At 22.2% G+C, this 19631-nt stretch overlaps 1 protein-coding gene across 1 annotated transcript in view; it reads right to left on the bottom strand.

Annotated features, from left to right (window-relative positions):
* Positions 1 to 19631, bottom strand: part of LOC117174210 (peptidylprolyl isomerase domain and WD repeat-containing protein 1) — a 98684-nt gene that overhangs the window by 26559 nt on the left and 52494 nt on the right. The window contains exons 4-6 of the mRNA XM_033363075.1: positions 18010 to 18212; positions 9901 to 10094; positions 1350 to 1687 (exon numbers count right to left, since the gene is read on the bottom strand). Coding sequence (XP_033218966.1) covers positions 1350 to 1687; positions 9901 to 10094; positions 18010 to 18212 — 735 coding nt within the window. The remainder of the gene's footprint in view (positions 1 to 1349; positions 1688 to 9900; positions 10095 to 18009; positions 18213 to 19631) is intronic.

The raw sequence follows: 19631 nt of genomic DNA, 5'->3' as shown, positions 1-19631 counted from the left end.
GAACCATGGATTCTCAAAGTTTAGACATTTATTCCACCCGTTAGTGAGATTCCAGGTTAATTACAGACACGAAAAGCTTTGGAAAATGGTTCACAAAAAAAAAATACGCACGAAAAATCATGTTTTTTTTTGTTTAAACTGCATTTTGGGATAATAAATAAATTTTTTGAGGAATTTCATTGGCACCGTCGGAAAGAGGAGATCTTAAGCAATAAAAATATGTGTCTCAATTTTTTCTAGTGTCGAATAGTCTTAGTTATTGGCTGTTGAAAAGCAGTGTACCGGTAGTGGCGTTTTGGCCGTTTAAGGGTTAATTACGAATATATTATTATTAAATTATTTTTAGGTTGAAAATAGTTTGTGAAGTTTCAATCGCAGCTTTAATTTTTTTTAATAACTAACTTAATAACTTAATAACTAACTCTGAACGGATTTAGAATCGTTTTATCAAATCAAATATTGTTCAGTTTTTAATACTTATAGTACAGATCCATTTTAAACATTATTTATTTATATTTACAGTTAATAAAATAAAACTTTTTTTTATCAAAAATTTTCAACTTCAAACGCTTTTCATTTTTTATTGTTCAATTATTGAAGAATAAACTTTAAAATTCTTTAAATAAAAAATATAAGCTTAAAAATAAAAATCTTAAATGAAGAATTTTTAAAACAAAATATTTTCGAATAACGCACTATAAACTAAACGATATCATTATTCCCTTTTAATAATTAAAGTATAGATTCATTTAAAAAAAAATCTATTTATATTTACAGTTGATAAAATAAAAATATTTTTATCAAAAATTTCCAACATCCAACGCTTTTAATTTCGAATTATTTAAGTATGCAAGAATGAATTTTAAAATTCGTTAAATTAAAACTAAAAACTTAAAATGGAAGATTTTTTAAGTGGAAGATTGTCCTATTGCGCATTATAAACTGAATGATATCATAATTGAAAATGATAAAAATTCGGCTAATTATTTTTAAAACTATTGAAATCGGTCTTGGACAAATTTTTGTTTCTAAATACTTGTAACATTCCCGGCCAAAAAATAAATTCACTGTCATTTCCCGGTTTTTCCCGGTCTACAAAAATTTGCTGTCATTTCCTGGTTTTCCAGGTTTCCCGGTGCAGCAGCTACCCTGCGCATAGGCTATCATAGCTGCGCAAAGTTGACCTACGCTGGTCGGCCTCTAGATTATTATCTCGGGGAATAGAGTATGTACTCTATTCCATTTTTGGAGAATAGAGTATATGCTCCATTCTCTCGGGGAATAGAGTATATGCTCTATTGCCTTGTCGGGAAATAGAGTATAGTCGAGATTAAAAGCGTAAAACTCACCGGCGACCGAATTCCATGTTTGGCAACTGCAAAGTAGTTTGCTGAAGTTCTGTGTACCTTTGAAGGCTCTCATCAAATACACGATACAATTTCCCAGTGTGGAAGTGAAAGATTCGAACTTTACGATCCCTACCGAGCGAGGCAAACTTCCTTCCATCTGGGGATATCGCCAAACCACAAGGGTAAGTTTTGTTTTTCGCGAATTCAAACAAATCGGTGTCCAATTTCGAGTCAAAAGAGACACACTTTGGGAAATTGTACTCTAATTTCGGTCCTGTCCAGTATTCTAGGATCCCGGCTTTGTCCACTGATATACAAGTTTCATAGACCGGATTGTACTAAAATAAAAGTAATACTCATAACAGACTGGCCGTTTCAATCAAACAAATAAATTCCCGGTCAAATTAAAAAAATGAAATTCTAAACCTAGACATTTTTTCATTAGAAAAAAAAATAAACTACAAATTAAAGCACTTAAAGTGGAACTCTTAAAATTTGAACTTTTAAAATTAAAGTTTAAACTTTTTTTTTTTCATTTATTTATTTATTAACCCCTTCGTTGGCATTGACGAAAAAGGCGTCAATCTTCTTTTTTTCTATTTAACTTACTCCGATTTTGCATTCAAGTCTTGCTCGGAGATTTTTGGGGTCGCTGAATCCGAATTTGATGTCAAAATTCAAAATGGCGGATCGAATATGGCGAACGAAAATACAAAACCCGGCTCGATTTGGATTAATCTAGGTAGTTACGATTTTTTGGGGTCGCTCAAACCGAATTTGATGTCAGAATTCGAAAATTTGAAATAACGGATCCAATATAGTGGACGAAAATACAAAAAAGTTTCAAGTTGGATAAATCTCGGTCCTTACGGGTTTTTGTGGTTGCTGAATCCAAATCTGAAGTTAAAACTTGAAAATTTTCAATGGCGGATGAAAATACAAAATACAGCTCGATTTGGATAAAGCTTGGTACATAAAAATTGGAACATTCAAAATGGATAGGCTAAACCATACAAAGTAGATTCTACTGTTGGCTTCGTAAAATTTACTAAACGGACTAGTAGGATCCGCCATTCTAATTTTTCAAATTTTCACTTCAGATTCGGATTCAGCGACCCCAAAAACCCATAAGTGCCAATATTTATTCAAATTGAGGCTTTTTTGTACTTTCGTCCACCATATTTGATCCGCAATTTTTAATTTCTGAATTTTGATTTCAGATTCGGATTCAGCGACCCTAAAAAACCCTGGATACAAATTTTCAGGATAACAAGTATTCCTGCCATTTTGGGCACTTTTTGTCGAATTCTCTTTGCCAACGAAAGGGTTAATAAGCACACCTTAAATTAGAAGTTATACTTTTTTTAAATAGTTTAATCCTTGAAAAGCTTCCTAATTTTATTTCAAAATCTTGAGAAATCTAGAAGATGTTTTAGATGATGTCAAGTTTAAAATTATTTTTGAAACTTTTTCAGACCAACCAAATATTTTTTCAAAGATACAAAATTATTTTGAAACTTGAAATGATTAAAATTTTTTACCAATTTTAAACAAAAATTTTAGAATCTTTTCAAAAATTGTGATAGGCTTCAAAAGCATAAAAACATTTTCATAAGATTCCTAGGAAAATTGAAAATGAGTTCTCATTTTGAATAATTATTTAAAGAGGATATTTAAAAAAATTTTAAAAGATATTTATCGAATTTATCAAAGATTCAAATTCAGTTTTAAAAATATAAATCCATTTTCAAATTTTCAATTCTCTAAATTAAAAAATCAATCAATAAACTTTAAAAATGTCAAAATCGAATTATTTTAAGGAATTTCAAGTTAGAAGCATTAGAAATTTAAAAAAATTTAAATGAACACTTCTTAAATTAAAAGTTTAACTATATTCATTTTAAATAGTTTTAAAATCCTTAATAAGCTTCAAAATTGTATTTAAAAATCTTGAGAAATCTAGAAGTTTTAATTTTTTTCAAATTAAAAATTATGTTTGAAATTTTTTCAGGACTTCTAAACTTAAAAAAATTTCTTTAAAATTGCAAATAGCCACATTCTAAATTAAAACAAAACCTACTTAGAATCCTTTTAAGAAATGTGAAATGCTTCAAAAGAATAAAAATATTTTATTAAAGGTCCTAGGAAAATTAAAAATGACTTTTATTTTGAAAAATATCTTTTAAAATTAATTGAATTTTTCCTACAATTTTTAAAAAATCCTGCAAATTTAAACAAATTTACTTAAATAAAAAGAATTTTTTCAACAAATGTGAAAAGCTTGAATAGAATAAAAATATTTTCTTAAGCTTAATAGGAAAATTGAAAATGATTTTTCATTTTACAAAATTATTTCAAGAGTATATATACAAAAATTACAAAAACATATATCAAAGTTTTCCTAACATTTATAGAAAATCCGGCAAATTAAAAAAATGGCCTCAAATAACAAATATTTAGAAGTTTTTTAAAGATACAAAATCAATTTAAAACTTGAAAATAAAAAGAATCTTTTCAAGAATTGTTAAAGGCTTCAAAATAATAAAAACTTTTTCTTAAAATTCCTAGGAAAATTGAAAACGCTGTTTCTTTTGAAAAATGATTTTAAGAGAATATTTAAAAACAACTTAAAAGATATTTGTTGTACAATTTTGAGAAAATCCTGCACATTTAAAAATATTTCCTTAAAATATTCCAGATATTTTTTTAACAATTTTATAAATAACTTAAAACCTTTTTAAACATTTTCTTAAATTAATTTTTCAAAATGAAAAATCTAAATATCTTTTAAAATAAATTGAAGTTTTCCTACAATGTTTATAAAATCCTGCAAATTAAAAAAAAATCCTGAAATAATAAATATTTAGAAGTTTTTTAGGGATAAAAAATTCATTTTAGATTTTTAAATAAAAAGAATCTTTTCAAGAATTATGAAAGATATCAAAAGAATAAAAACTTTTTCTTAAAATTCCTAGGAAAATTGAAAACGGCCTTTTAATTTGAAAAATTATTTAAGAGAATCTTTACATTTTTTTTAAATGTATCAAAGTTTTCCTAAAATTTTTTAGAAAATCCAGCAAATTTAAAAAACTGGTCTCAAATAATAAATATTTCAGAGTTTTTTAAAGATAGGGATAGAAAGGCTTCAAAATAATAGAAACTTTTTCTTAAAATCCCTAGGAAAATTGAAAACGCCTTTTATTTTGAAAAATTATTTCAAGAGAATATTTAAAAACAATTCAAAAGATATTTATTGATTTTTTTTTACAATTTTTAGAAAATCCTACAAATTAAAAATTTTTTAAAAATATTTGCACCGTGATTTCGGTAAGAAAAGCCGAATTTTGTTGGTATACTTAGTTTAAATTATTTAAAATCATTTTAAGTTTTAAATTAGTTTTGAAATTTGTTACGAAAATCTAAATATTTTTTTTAATGAATTTAATTTTCCCTACAATTTTTAGAAAATCATGCAAATTTTTAAAGATTTTCTTAAATAATAAATGTTTATGAGTTTTTTAAAGATAAAAAATAAATTTAAAACTTTAAAATAAAAAGAATTTTTTCAAGAATTGTGAAATGCTTTATAATAATAAAAACATTTTCTTAAGCTTAATAGGAAAATTGAAAATAATTTTTCATTTTAAGAAGTTATTTCAAGAGAATATTTATAATTTTTTTTTTTAATGTATCCAAGTTTTCCTAAAATTTTTAGAAAATCCTGCAAATTTTCAAAAATGTCCTCTAATAATAAATATTTAAGAGTTTTTTAAAGTCTTGAGAAATCTAAAAGCTGCTTTGAATTATTTCAAATTTCAAATTATTTTTGTAATTAGTTCAGAAATTCTAAATGTTTGTTAAAATAAATTAAATTTTTCTAAAATTTTCAGAATATCCTGCAAATTTTAAAAAATTTCCGTAAAAGTTTGATAGATAAATAAAAATTGAACACTTATTACTTAATTTTAAAATATATTTAGAATCTTTTAAAGCCTTTTTAAATATTCTCTTAAATTAATTTTTCAAACTGAAAAATTATTTTTAATTTATCTGAACATTTTTTTAACTGAATGGGTTAAAAATGAATTATTTTAGACTGAAACAATATTTTAAATTTGATGAAAGTACTTTATTTAGGAATATATTATTATAAAGTGATTTCTAGGTAAAAAATAGTTTATAAAATTTAAATCAGAGGTTTATACTTTTTAATGACTAAGTTTTCTAAATAGAAACCGTTTAATTTTTAACATTAAAATCTGGAAATTCTTAAATTCTGAACGGATTTAGAATCGTTTTGCCAAAACAATTATTATTCACTTTTTAATACTTAAAGTACAGACGCACTAAAAAAAATTATTAATATTTACCGTTAATAAAATTTTAATGGTTTTTATCAAAAAAAAATTTAACTTCAAACGCTTTTAATTTTTGATTGTTTACATCATCAAGAAAGAATAAAAAATTTGTTTGAATTAAAAATGTAGACTTAAAAATAAAAATGGACAATTTTGTAAGTAAAATATTTTCGAATTACGAAAATAGTAAATATAATAATAGTAAATAGTAAATTAAATGAAAGCATAATTTAAAAAAATATCAATTCAAAAAATTATTTTTAAAAACTTTTGATATTGAACTTGGAAAGATTTTTCTTCTAAAAATTAAAAAAATTCTCGGTTAAAAAATAAATCCACTGTAATTTCCCGGTTTTTTTCCGGCCTTAAAAAATTCTCCGTTATTTCACAGTTTTCTGGTCAACTTAAATCCGAAATAAATTAATGGAACGCAATAGAAAAATCCAAATATTTTGAGTAGAATGTTTATTTTTATTTTTCCGGTTGAAAAGTCTACTATTAATTTTTTCATTAGGAATTCATATTTTTTATTTTAAAAAAATATATTTTTCTTGAAAAATCGTCTTTTTGGCTTGAAAATTCAACAATTTTATTGAAATTTTGTTTCTTTCTTAGCTAAAAAAAGTGTTTGAAATTTAAAAATCAACTATTTTGTTGAATATATATCTATTTCTGTAGAGATATAATCTTATTTAGTTAAAATTGCTCCTTTCTGGTTAATAATTAATCTATTTTTCCTAAAAATTAAATATTCTGTTAAAAATTTAAGCATTTGGTTAAAAATTCAACAATTTTGATAAAAATTCGTCTTTTTGGATGGAAAATTCAACAATTTTACTGCAATTTTATTTCTTTCTTGGCTAACAAAATTTGTTGAAATTTTAAATTCAACTATTTTGTTGAAAATATATCTATTTCCGTAGAAATTTAATCTTTTTTAGTTAAAACTGCTCCTGTCTGGTTTAGAATTAATCTTTTTTGATAGAAAATTAACTTTTTTCTTGAAAATTTAACCAGTAGGTTGAAAATTAAACTTTTTTGTGAAAAATACAACTGTTTGGTTCAAAATTAATCTGCTTTAGTTGAAAATTCGAGTGTTTTGTTGAAAATTCCTCTTTATTGATTAAATTCAACTGTTTTTTATTTTAAATTGTGATATTTTTTTGTTTAGACATTAACTTTAATATTTATCGTTTAAAATATATTTTTCTGGTACAAATTTTAGTTGAAAATTCGTTTTTTTTAAAATTAATTCTTTTAACTAAAAATTTAACTATTTTGTTGAAAAGTCAACTATTTAGTACAAAATTAAACTGCTATGCAGAAAATTAGTTTTTTCAATAATTGAAAATTAATTCTTAATCAAATTTTTATTACTGCATTTGTGGTTAAAAATTTATTTTCTTAGACTTAAACTTCTACTATTTAGTTAAAAATGTTGAAAAGTCGTCTTTTTGGTAGAATATTCGACTATGTGCTTGGAAATTTTATTTTTTATAATATTAACAAATTAGAAAATTCCCGAATTTAGGCAATTAAAAAGCATTTTTTTATAAATATTATTTATTTATTGAAAATACAATAATCAAATATTAAGACAAATATGTTTAATATTTAAAGTTTCTAAAATTATTGTTTAAATTTAAAATGACAATAATTATAATTTAAACTCAAAAAAATAATTTTAGAAACTTTTAACATTAAAAAAATGATTTTTTAAAATAAAAATGTTTGATTACTGCATTTTTAATTCAATAAATATTTATAACAAAATTTGGAAATTTTATTATGCCGGAAATTTCAAATTTAGTAATTTTATAAGATGCTGGGAATTTAATTATTCGGGAATAATGAATTTGTTGTCAATTCGTACATTTTCGGTTGAATTCAACGGATTTTAATTAAAAATATTTGTTTATTGAAATATAAATTATTAAATTTTACGTTGTTTGTTGAAAATTCATGTATTTTATTAAAAATTCGTCTCTTTTGGTTTAAAATTATTCTTGATGGTTAAGAATTAATATTTTTAGTAGAAAAATCATTTTTTGGTTAAAAATTCAACTAATTAAAAAAAATTCGTTATTCGTTTCTTAAAAATTGATCTTTTTATTTAAAAATTCAACTGTATGTTTGAGAATGTACTTTTTTTTTTAGAAAATTATTCTTCTTATTCGAAAACTTATTTTTTCGGTTGTAAATTTATTATTTTTGGTTGAAAATTTAAGTATCTCGTTCAAACCTCCTTTTTCTTTGTTCAAAATTATTTTTCTAACAAAAAAAACCTTTTTCTAATTGCAACTATTCTATTGAAAATTTCGCTTTGTTTGGTTAAAGATGATTTTTTTTTTCAATTTAAGTATTCCATTTTTGATTGAAAATTTTTTCTTTTTTAGTTGAAAGTTCACTTATTTTGTTGTAAATTGTATATATTGTTGGAAAATAAATTTTTTACTTGAAAATGGCACTATTCCGTTTTTGGTTCAATTTTTGTTTTGTTTAAAATTTAACAATTTTGTTAAAAATTCGTTTTTTTATTAAAGAATCTACCTTTTTTTAGTCATAGTTTCAAATATTCAGTTCGAAATTTATATGCTTTGTTTAAAAAATTGTCTTTTCAGTTGAAAATAAATCTTCTTGCTTGAAAACTCATAATTTTGGATGAAAGTTAAAATATTTCATTTTTGGTTGCAAATTCATTTCTTTTTATTAAGATTTAACTTTTTTATTGAACATTTCTTTTTTCTTGTTGAAAATTAATTTTTGAACTCAAAAAATAAGCATTTCATTTAAAATTCGACCTTTTTGTTTAAATAGAACTATTTCTTATTTAATATTAAAATATTTTATGGTTGGAAAATAAATTATTTAATTTTTCCTTAAAAATTAATTTTTGTTTGTTTGTTCATAGTTACACTAATCTGTTAAAAAGTAATTTTCTTGGCGGAAGATTTTTTTAAATTAATGTATTTTATTAAAAAATTTCTCTTTTCAGTAGAAAATAAATCTTTTTGATTGAAAACTCATCATTTTGGATGAAAATTAAAATATTTCATTTTTGTTTGCAATTTTTTTCAGTTGCAAATTCATGTCTTTTGATTAAAATTCAACTTTTTTATTGAAAATTTCTTTTTTCTTGGTGAAAATGAATTTTTAAACTGAAAAAATAAGAATTGCATTTAAAATTTAACCTTTTTGTTTCAATTCAACTGTTTTTTATTTAATATTAAAATATTTTATGGTTGGAATATCAATTATTTAATTTTTCGCTGAAAATTCATTTATTTTCGGCTAAAATTTAACTATTTTGTTGATCATTTTTTTTTGATTGTTGAAAATTAATTTTTGAAATAAAAAAATAAGGATTTTATTTAAAATTCGACCTTTTTGTTTAAATTCAACTGTTTTGATTGAATCCTAAAATATTTTATGGTTGCAATATCAAAAATTCAATTTTTCGTTGAAAATTCTTTGTTTTTTGCTTCAAAGTTACACTAATTGGTTAAAAAGTCATTTTCTGTGTTTTAGATTAATTTTTTTAACCAAAAATTTAACTGTTCCATTTTTGATTGAAAAAGTTTTTGTTTAAAATTGAATTTTTTAAATTTATATATATATAGTTGGAAATTCAATTTCTTTTTATCTGAAAATTTCAATATTGCATTTTTGGTTGAATTTTTCGTTGTTTAAAATTTAACAATTTTGTTAAAATTCTTGTTTTTTCGTATAAAATTGACGTATTATGTTAAAAATTTGTCTTTTCAGTAGAAAGTTCATCTTCTTACTTGAAAGCTCATCATTTTGGTAGAAAATTTAATAATAAAAAAATGTTATCAATAAACGATCTCTGAATTTTGTTAGTAGAAAATAATGTTATGTGTTTAAAAACTCAGAACTAGGCAAGAAAAAGTGATCAGTAATTAAAATATTCCATTTTTTCTCTTCAAAATGAACCCCTTACTCTCTTACTAATTTTAAACTCTTATTAATAATTTTTCATTTAAAAAAAGCTATTTTTTATTGATTAAATTCAAATTTTCACAAAACACGGTATCGAAGAGAACCCGCACTCTGGGAATTTTTTGATTTGCAAATATTATTATTCGACATATTTATTATTCGGAATTTTTCTAGTTAATTAAATTTTCAAAAGTCTAATTTATAATAATCAAAAATTATAATTCAATATTTACCTTCATGGAAATGACCGGTTTGGTGTGTAATTTTTCAAAAATTTGTAAAGGGGTCGAATTGCCTAAACCATCGTAAACATATATTTTATTTGAATCCTGATCTGATACTGCAACTGCAGATATTGCATCGCCATCCGCATAAATCCATTCAGCACATAGAGGGACATATTCCAGTTTCAAAATATTAATCATGTCTGGAAATAATTTCAAAAAAATAAAATTGTAAATATAAATCAGGGCAAAAATACAATAAATCTGAAAAGAATTTTGAGAGTGTCGATTCGGCCATTGATTTAAAAATTAAAATTAAATCAAACGAGTAATATACCTAGAAATTAAATTCCAATAAATAATTTAATTGTCCCTTGTTGCATTTAGAGAACAATCAAGATTTCTGATTTCCCAGTCATTTTTCGGTTTTCATCCAGGTTTTTGTCCGGCTCAAAAGATTTGAATAATTTCAAACGATTTATTAAAATTTCATGAGATTTATAAACATTTAAAAAGATTTATGATATGGAACAGGGAATTTTGTAAAAAAAAAAAGTTTTAAGTATAATTCTTTACGGAATATACCTATTCCCAAGTGAAAATTATAATTTTAAAATTATTAATTAGTTAAGTTTATTATTTATCAATTAGTCATTATTAATTAGTTAAGCAAATTTGTATCTCAAAGAAAGAATTTTCAAATTCTGACTTGGAACAGAGATTTTTTTTTGTAAATTTCCTTTTTATAAATCCGAATTTAAATTATTTTCCAAAGTTTGGAAGAGGGAAGTTTCAAATTCTGGCAAATTTTTATTTAAAACATTTTTTGATTGAAACAAATTCTTATTTTGATCAAGAAATTTGCAAAATATGACAAATTCTGAATTGGAACAGGATTGTATTTTTTTAATTCCCTTTTTACAAATCCGAATTAAAATTATTTTTCAAAACTTTCCATTTCCTGTCTAAAATTACCTGTTCCAAGAGAGGATTATAATTTTTTTTACGAAATTTCCTGTTCTAAATTGAAAATTATCATTCTTTACGTATTTTTTTATATATTAAATTTATTTATTCCACGTCCGAATTTAGAAGTATACTCTTGGAAAAAAGATGTTTCAAATTCTAAAGAATTCTGACTGGGAATAGCAATAGTTTTTATAAATTCCCTTTTTATAAATCAGAATTAAAATTCTCAGAATTATATATATTTATAATATTTGCTATCATTATTCAAAAATATATTAACTCCCTTTTTCTAAAATTTGCAAGAGGAAAACTCCAAACTCTGACAAAATTTGTATTTACAAAAAAAAAACATTTTTTAAAGAAAATAAATTTTTATTTGGAAGAGAGAATTTTGTAAAATCTAACGAATTTAGATTTGGAACAGGGATTGTTTTTGCAAATTTACTTTCTATAAATCCGGATTAAAATTATTTTAAAAAATTCCCCATTCCAAGAGAAAATTATAATTTTTTACGAAATTTCCCGTTCCAAAGTAAAAATTATAATTCTTTACGGAAAGTTTTTTAAATATTTAATTTATTCATTCTCCGCTCAAACACAGAATTATAATTCTTTAAAAAAATTATCTGTTATAATTCAGAAACATAGGAACTTCCTTTTTTTAAATTTAAAAAAGTAAATTTTCAGCTTCTGGCCAATTTTAATTTTCGAAAAAAAAGCATTTTTTAGTTCAAGCAAATTCTAGGCATTAATTTTCAAAATTCCATTCATATAAATTATAATTAAAATTATTTTTGAGAATTTCCTTTTCCATGTCAAAAATTACCCATTAAAAGTGAAATTCCAATTCTTTGTGGAAAATTCTTGTCCCAAAGTCAAAGTTATAATTTCTTTACGTATTATTTTACATATTTTTTAAAAATTAATTTAAATATTAATCTTTTTTTTCTCAAAACACAAAAATCTCTTTAAAAGACCTGAAAAATGTTCGATTGACGATGGAAATTTTTTTTTTTCAAACCATGACAAATATTATCTATTTAGTTTTAAACTATTTTATCCGGTTTTATTTATCTCTTAGTACAAATTCAAAACATAAGCTAGAAAAAACTACTAGGGCTTTAAAATAAATTGGCTTTCAAAATTTTCAAAAAAAGAGCCACCATTTTATTTATTTTGAAGTTTTTTAAATGAATTTTCCCCAGGAATCTGAAAGAAAATAAAAAATTCTATCAGATGCAGGACGGTGAAATTTTATTCCTGTATTAATTAAAATAATACTACAATTTAAATAACAATTCCTTCTGATTTAATTGCTAAATAGAAATGATCTAAAAAAGTTTGAAAAATTAAAATTGTAAACAAAATTTTACTTTGTCAGTTGAAAAAAAGGCAAAAGCGGTGATGAATTTCCAAAATAAGTGAAAAGGGTAATAATTTTTCAAAATTAGGCGATCGACACCCTAATTTCGTATAGAAAAATCGAGGGGGAAACAACTCCGGCAATTTACATAGATAATTTAAATATTTCGTTAATTTTTGTTTTCGTCTTTTCAGTAGAAAATTAATTTTCTTGATTGAAAATTCATGTACTTTCTTCAAAATTCAACTGTTTTGGTGAAAATTCTTCTTTTTCGATAGAAAATTTAACTATTTTTTTACCATTTAACTGATAATTTAACTATTCCATTTCTAATGAAAAATTTGTCTTTTTTACTTGAAAATTGAACACTTTGGTTAAAAATTGAACTACTTGGTTCGAAAATTCATTTGGTTGCAAAGGTAACTTTTTTTAAAAATTCGTTTGTTTTTTGTTAAATATAAATTAATTAAAAAGCAAAGCTTAAGTGCTTTATTTTTGGTGGAAATCTGACATTATAGGTTAAAAATTAATTTGTTTGCAAATTCATCGTCTATTTTGGTGAAAAATTAAACTTATTCGTCGAAAATTCAACTTTTTGGTGAAAACTTGATATAATTATCAGAGAATTGAACATTTTTTTAGGGAGTATTTTTTTCCAAAATTCAACTGTTTTGGTGAAAATTTTTATTTTTGATTACAAAATGAATTTTTTTAAACTGTAAATATACCTGCTTCATTTTTAGTGAAAATCTGACTTTATTAGTTGAAAATAATGTTATTGTTTTGAATTTTATTAACTCTATTATTTTGAAGAAAATTTGTCATTTTTTTGAAGTGCAAAATTAATTTTTCTAATTGATAATCTAATTATTTCATGTTTGTTTGAAAATTTATCTTTTAAGTGGAAAATTTAACTATTTTTAACTTGAATTATTTTTATGAGAAACTCTTAAATGCAAATTTAATTGCTCCATTTTTTGCAATATATTTATCTTTTTTAGTTGAAAATGCAATTATTTGCTTAAAAATTTCTTTATTTCGTTAAAATTGTTCTTTATTAGTTAAAAATAATTTTTTTATGTTGAAATTTAGATTTTTTTCAATTTCATTATTTTGTTGAAAATTCATTGCTTTTTTTTGTTTGTAAAATATATAATTTAAAAATTTTTAAATCTAATTATTTCATTTTCAGATGAAAATTCAACCATCTTCAAGTTTTGAAACATCATTTATTTGCTTTTTGAAAATTTCACTATTTTGTAAAAAATTTGCTGTTCTTTTTTTTTTTTTAAATTTTTGTTTCAATTAAAAATCTGAATATTCCATTTTCGACTGAAAATTTATCTTTTCAGGTTGAAAAATCAACTCTTTGGTTAAAAATTCAACCACTTTGTTCAAAAATTCAATTTTTCGGGCTGAAGATTCTTGATTTTTGTTCAAAATGGTTAGGTTGAAAATGTATTTTGTCGAAAATTCGTTTTTTACTTAGAAATGAATTAATTTCACTGTTTAATTTTTAGTGAAAATCTGTCTTTATTAGTGAAAAAATGAATTAAATTCCTTGCAAATTAATTTTTTACCTGAAAATTTTAATATTTTTTTTTTTATTAAAAATTGATCCTTTTTTTATTCAAAGTTCACGTATTTTATTGAAACATTGTCTATTTTAGTAGAAAATAATTCTCATTCGTTGAAAACTAATTTTTTATTCTTTCAAATATTTGTTGAAAACGTGATATACTTATTAGGTGAATTAACAATTTTGTTCAGAAGTATTTTTTTCAAAATTCAATTATTCTGGTGAAATTTGTCTTCTTGGTTACCAAATTAATGCTTATAAACTGAAAATGTACCTGTATTTTTGATGAAAATCCGTCTATTAGTTTAAAATAATTATATATTTTTTTAAATTCGTTTTTTTTTTGTTTTCAATTCTTCTAATTTGTAGAAAATTCGTTATTTTATTTTTCGTAAAAATTTAATTTTTTCAATTGAAAATAAAATTATTCCATTTTTGGTTGAAAATTTATCTTTCAAGTGGAAAATTCAACTATTTTAAATTTTAACTATTCTGATGAGAAACTTACCTATTTTGATGAAAATTATTTTTTTTCTTTTGTTTGCAAATTTACTTTTAACTGAAAATTTAATTGCTCCACTTTTTGTTGTTAATATATCTTTCTTAGTTGAAGATTCAATTATTTGGTCGAAAATTTCCGTATTTTGTTAAAAATAGTTCTTTATCAGTAGAAATCAATTTTTTTATGTTAAATTTTCGTTTTTCTCAATTCCACTATTTTGCTGAAAATTCGTCGTATTTTCTTTTTTTTTTGTAACAAAAAAAATATTTTTAAAATTGAAAATTACACTATTTTGTAGAAAAACCGCTGTTTTTTTGCAAAAAATTAATTTTTTGAATTGAAAATCTGCATATTCTATTTTTGGTTAAAATTTAACTTTCTATTATAAAATTGAAGTATTTTGGTGAGAAACTGATCTATTTTTATGAAAATTACTTTTTTTATGTTCAAAATTTTGTGTAAACTGAAAATTCCCCTATTTTATTCCAAATTGATTTTATTTTGAAAAAAATTAATATTCTTGGTTCAAACATTAATTAATTGTTGTTTTTTTTCATTGAAAATCTAATTATTCTATTTTTGTTTGAAAATTTTTTTTATTATTTTTTTTTCTTTAGTAAAAAATTAATTTTTTCAATTGAAAATCTGTATATCCTATTTTTGATTGAAAATTTATCTTTTTAGGTTGAAAATTCAAGTGTGTGGTTGAAACTTCATATATTTTGTTAAAAATTTATCTTTTGTTAAAAAATATACCTTCTTGCTTGAAAATTTAACTTTTTATTACAAAATTAAACTATTTTTATGAAATATACTTTTTTTTACATTTTTTTAAACTGAAAATTCTCTTATTTTGTTCAAAATTGACCTTCTTTTCAGAAAATTAATATTATTATCATTTTTTGTTGTTGAAAATTTCAATATTGTGCATAAATTTCGTTATTTATTTTGATTGTTTTTGTATGAAAAATTAATTTTTTCCATTTTTCAATTATAAAATTGAAATATTTTTGTCAGAAACCTACCTATTTTTATCAAAAATTATTTTTTGTTGTTCAAAATTTTTTTTTAACTGAAAATTTCCCTATTTTTGCAAAATTGATCTTCTTATTATAAAATTAATATTCTTGGTTGAAAAGTTAATTACTTGATTTTTCGTTCATTTTAAACTCTAATTATTTCATTTTTGTTTGGAAATTTATCTTTTTAAGTCGAAAATCCAACCATCTTCAATTTTTAAAATATCATTTTTTATTGATGAAAATTTCACTATTTTGTAGAAAATTCGACGTTATTTTTATTGATTAATTTTTTTTTTGTAAGAAATTAATTTTTTCAATTAAAAATCTGCACATTCCATTTTTGGTTGAAATTTTTTTTTTAGGTTGAAAATTTAACTCTGTGCTTAAACCTTAATGTAGTTTGTTAAAAATTTCTCTTTTGTTAGAAAATATATCTTCTTGATTAAATTTTTAAACTGAAATCCCCCTATTTTGTTTAAAATTAATCTCCTTTTTAGAAAATTAATATTCTTGTTTGAAAAGTTAATTACTTGTTGTTGTTTTTTTCTTTTGAAACTCTAATAATTCCATTTTTGTTTGAAATTTTATATTTTTAAGTTGAAAATTCAACCATCTTCAATTTTTGAAATATCATTTTTTGTTGATAAAAATTTCACTATTTTGAAGAAAATTCGTTGTTTTTAATCTGTTTTTTTTTTGTTGTAAAAAATTATTTGTAAAAACTGAATTTTCTTAATTAAAAATCTGCATATTCCATTTTTGGTTGATATTTTTATTTTAGTTTCAAATGTAACTCTTTGGTTAAACCTTAATGTATTTTTTTTTAAGTTTGTCTTTTTTTAGAAAATGTATCTTCATGCTTGAAAATTTAACTTTTTAATATAAAATTGAACTATTTTGCTGAGAAACTTTCCATATTTTTATGAAAATTACTTTTTATCAAAAATTTTTTTAACTGAAAATTCCCTTATTTTGTTTCAAATTGATCTTCTTATTAGAAAATTAATATTCTTGGTTGAAAAGTTAACTGCTTGTATTTTTTTTTTCAATTGAAAATCTAATTATTCCATTTTTGTTTGGAAATTTATCTTTATTTTTGTAAAAAGTTCAAGCTTTTATTTATTGAAAATTAATTTTTTTAATTGAAAATGTAACTGTTTCATTTTTTGTCGAAAATTAATCTTTGTTATTAACATTTAATTTTATCGGATTCAAATTTATCTGTTTGGTAGAAAAATTATTTATTTCGTTGAAAATTTGTCTTTATTTGATAAAAAATTCATCTTTATGGATCGAAAATTTTACTTTTTTTATTGAAAATGCATGTTTTGTTGTTGAAAATTTCAATATTTTGCAGAAAATTCGTTATTTATTTGTTTTTGTGTCGAAAATTAATTTTTTACATTTTTCAATTATAAAATTGAACTATTTTAGTCAGAAACTTCCCTATTTTTATAAAAATTACTTTTTTTTTTGTTAAAAAATTTTTTTTTACCTGAAAATTCCCCTATTTTGTTAAAAATTGATCTTCTCTTTAGAAAATTAATATCCTTGGTTGAAAAGTTAATAACTCGTATTTGTTCAATTGAAAATCTAATTATTCCATTTTCATTTTTGAAATATTATCTTTTAAAGTTGAAAATTTAACCATCTTCAAGTATTGAAATTTAATTTTTTGTTGTGAAAAATTTCACTATTTTGCAGAAAATTCGTTGTTCTTTTTTTGTTGTTGTAAAACATTAATTTTTTCAATTAAAATTCTGTATATTCCATTTTTGATTGAAAATTTATCTTTTTAAGTTGAAAATCCATGTCTTTGGTTTGAACTTTATATATTTTGTTAAAAATTTGTCTTTTGTTAAGAAAAATATATCTTCTGGCTTGAAAATTCAACATTTTATCATAAAATTGAACTATTTTTGTGAGAAAATTTTCCTATTTTGTTCAAAATTGATCTTCTGATTAGAAAATTAATATTCTTTTTGAAAACTTCATTACTTGTTAATTTTTTCATTTAAAATGTAATTATTCAATTTTTCGTTCAAAATCCATGTATTTTGTTAAGAGTACGTCTTTTTCGGTAGAAAATTAATCTTCTTGTTTAAAAATCCGTGTCATCGGTTAAAAATCGAACTATTTGTTTAAAAATTGAAATTTTGGTTAAAAAAAAATCAAACGTTGGTTTGAAACTTGAACTGCATCTTTAAAATTTAATTTTCTGATTTTTCAGACTCATCATTTTAGTTGAAAATGCAACTATTTGGTCGAAACTTAATGTATTTTAATAAAAATTTAAGTTTTTATTTTTAAATTTAACTATTTTGGTGAGAAACTGATCTATTTTGATGATCATTACTTTTTTAAAGTAGAAAATTAATTTTTTTAAACTAAAAATTGAATTGATACATTTTTATTGTTAATTCATCTTTTTTAGTTGAAAATTCAATTACACTTGGTTGAAAATTTCCCTATTCTGTTCAAAATTGATCTACTTGTTAGAAAAATAATATTCTCGCTTAAAAAGTCAATTACTTCTTAATTTTTTCAATTGAAAATATAATTATTCCATTTTTAGTTAAAAATTCATCCAGCCAACCTTCGCCGGGCCGGATTTTTAAGAGTTATTTTCCCCTCGAAGAAAATTGATTAAAATTTAAGTTTTTATATTTATTAATATTCATACCAAAATTAATAACGTCAAAGACTTTTATGGTTTTGTCGTCACTGACAGTGCATGCATGCACGCCATTATGGCTTCCACAAAGTGAGACAATAATTGCTTTATAATGTGCACGATAGTGTTTTACGAATTCTATCAATTCTTCTTGTTTCTTCCAAAATTTGAGGCTTCCATCACAACTAGCTGTTATGAGAAAATTGGTCCTACTGAAAGAAGATATTTCAAATGTTAATTTTTTAATCAGGACTGCTATCAGGCTGTCTACTCAAATCCTAGAAAAAGAACCCCCTGACAATTCCCGATTTTTTCCAGGTATAATTTTTCATAGTATTTGATCTTTTTATACTTAAAATTTAGTGCATATTTAGATCAAATTAATTCCAGTACTACATACGGGGTGGCCGTTTTAATCGACGAAATAGATTCCCGGTCCTTTCCAATTTTCCACTTGAGGTAATACAAACTGAGCTGCAAATGAAAGTACTCAAAGTGCAACTTTTAAATTTTGAACTTTTAAAAATTAAATTTAAAAGTTTTTAATTAAAAACTATTGTATTCAAATCATCAATAATTTACGCGTATAAAATTGAAGGTACTAAAATTTTTCAATTTAAAAAAATATAAATCCACGTTATCATTTTCAATTCTCTAAATCAAAAAATCAATCAATGAACTTTAAAAGTTTCAAAATTATATCATTTTAAGAAATTTTAAGCTAGAAAGATCAAATATTTAAAAATTACAAAAAATTTTAACTAAACACTTCTTAAATTAGAAATTAAATTATTTTCTTTTTAAATAGTTTAAACATTTTTGGAAAGCTTCAAAACTTTATTTCAAAATCTTAAGAAATCTAGCAGTTGTTTTAATTGGTTTTAAATTTAAAATTATTTTGGATATTTTTTTCTACAATTTTCAGAAAATCCGGCAAATTTTGGAAAATTTCTCTACAATTGGGATGTATAAATAAAAATTGAACATTTTTTATTTCTAGGCGAAATTTGAGTAATCTTAAGAGATATGTAGAAGTTTTGAAAAGATTCAAACTTAATGTAAGACTTGAAATGATAGCCTATTATGAAACAAAATGTAGATTTTGCAAATTTTAAACAAAAAATTAGATTCTTTTCCAAAATTGTGAAAGGCTTCAAAAGAATAAAAATATTTTCTTAAAATTCATAGAAAAATTAAAAAAAAATTTCATTTTGAAAAATTATTTTAAGAGAATATTTAAAAAGTTTTTCAAAGAATTTGAATTTGAAGCTAGATATTCAACTATTTTCTTTTTAAATAGTTTAAACATCCTTGGAAGGCTTCAAAATTTTATTTAAAAATCTTGAGAAATTTAGAAGTTATTCTAAATTTGTTTTAAAATTAAAATTATTTTGAACATTTTTTCAGAACTTCTAAATATCTGTCAAAATTAATTGATTTTTTTTTGAGAATTTTCAGAAAATCCTGCAAATTTTAGAACATTTCTTCTAAATTTGTATGTATAAATAACAATTGAACATTTATTATTTATAGGCGAAATTTAAGTAATTTTAATATTAATTTTAATTTTAAGTGATAGCCTAATATAAAACAAAATGTAGATTTTCGCTGATTTTAAACAAAAAAATCAG

The sequence above is a fragment of the Belonocnema kinseyi genome, chromosome 6 (genome assembly GCF_010883055.1).
Source record: "Belonocnema kinseyi isolate 2016_QV_RU_SX_M_011 chromosome 6, B_treatae_v1, whole genome shotgun sequence".
In the NCBI taxonomy this organism is placed as follows: Eukaryota; Metazoa; Arthropoda; class Insecta; order Hymenoptera; family Cynipidae; genus Belonocnema; species Belonocnema kinseyi.
Note: the sequence above shows the minus strand (reverse complement) of the source record. Positions and strands in the feature narration are given on the sequence as shown.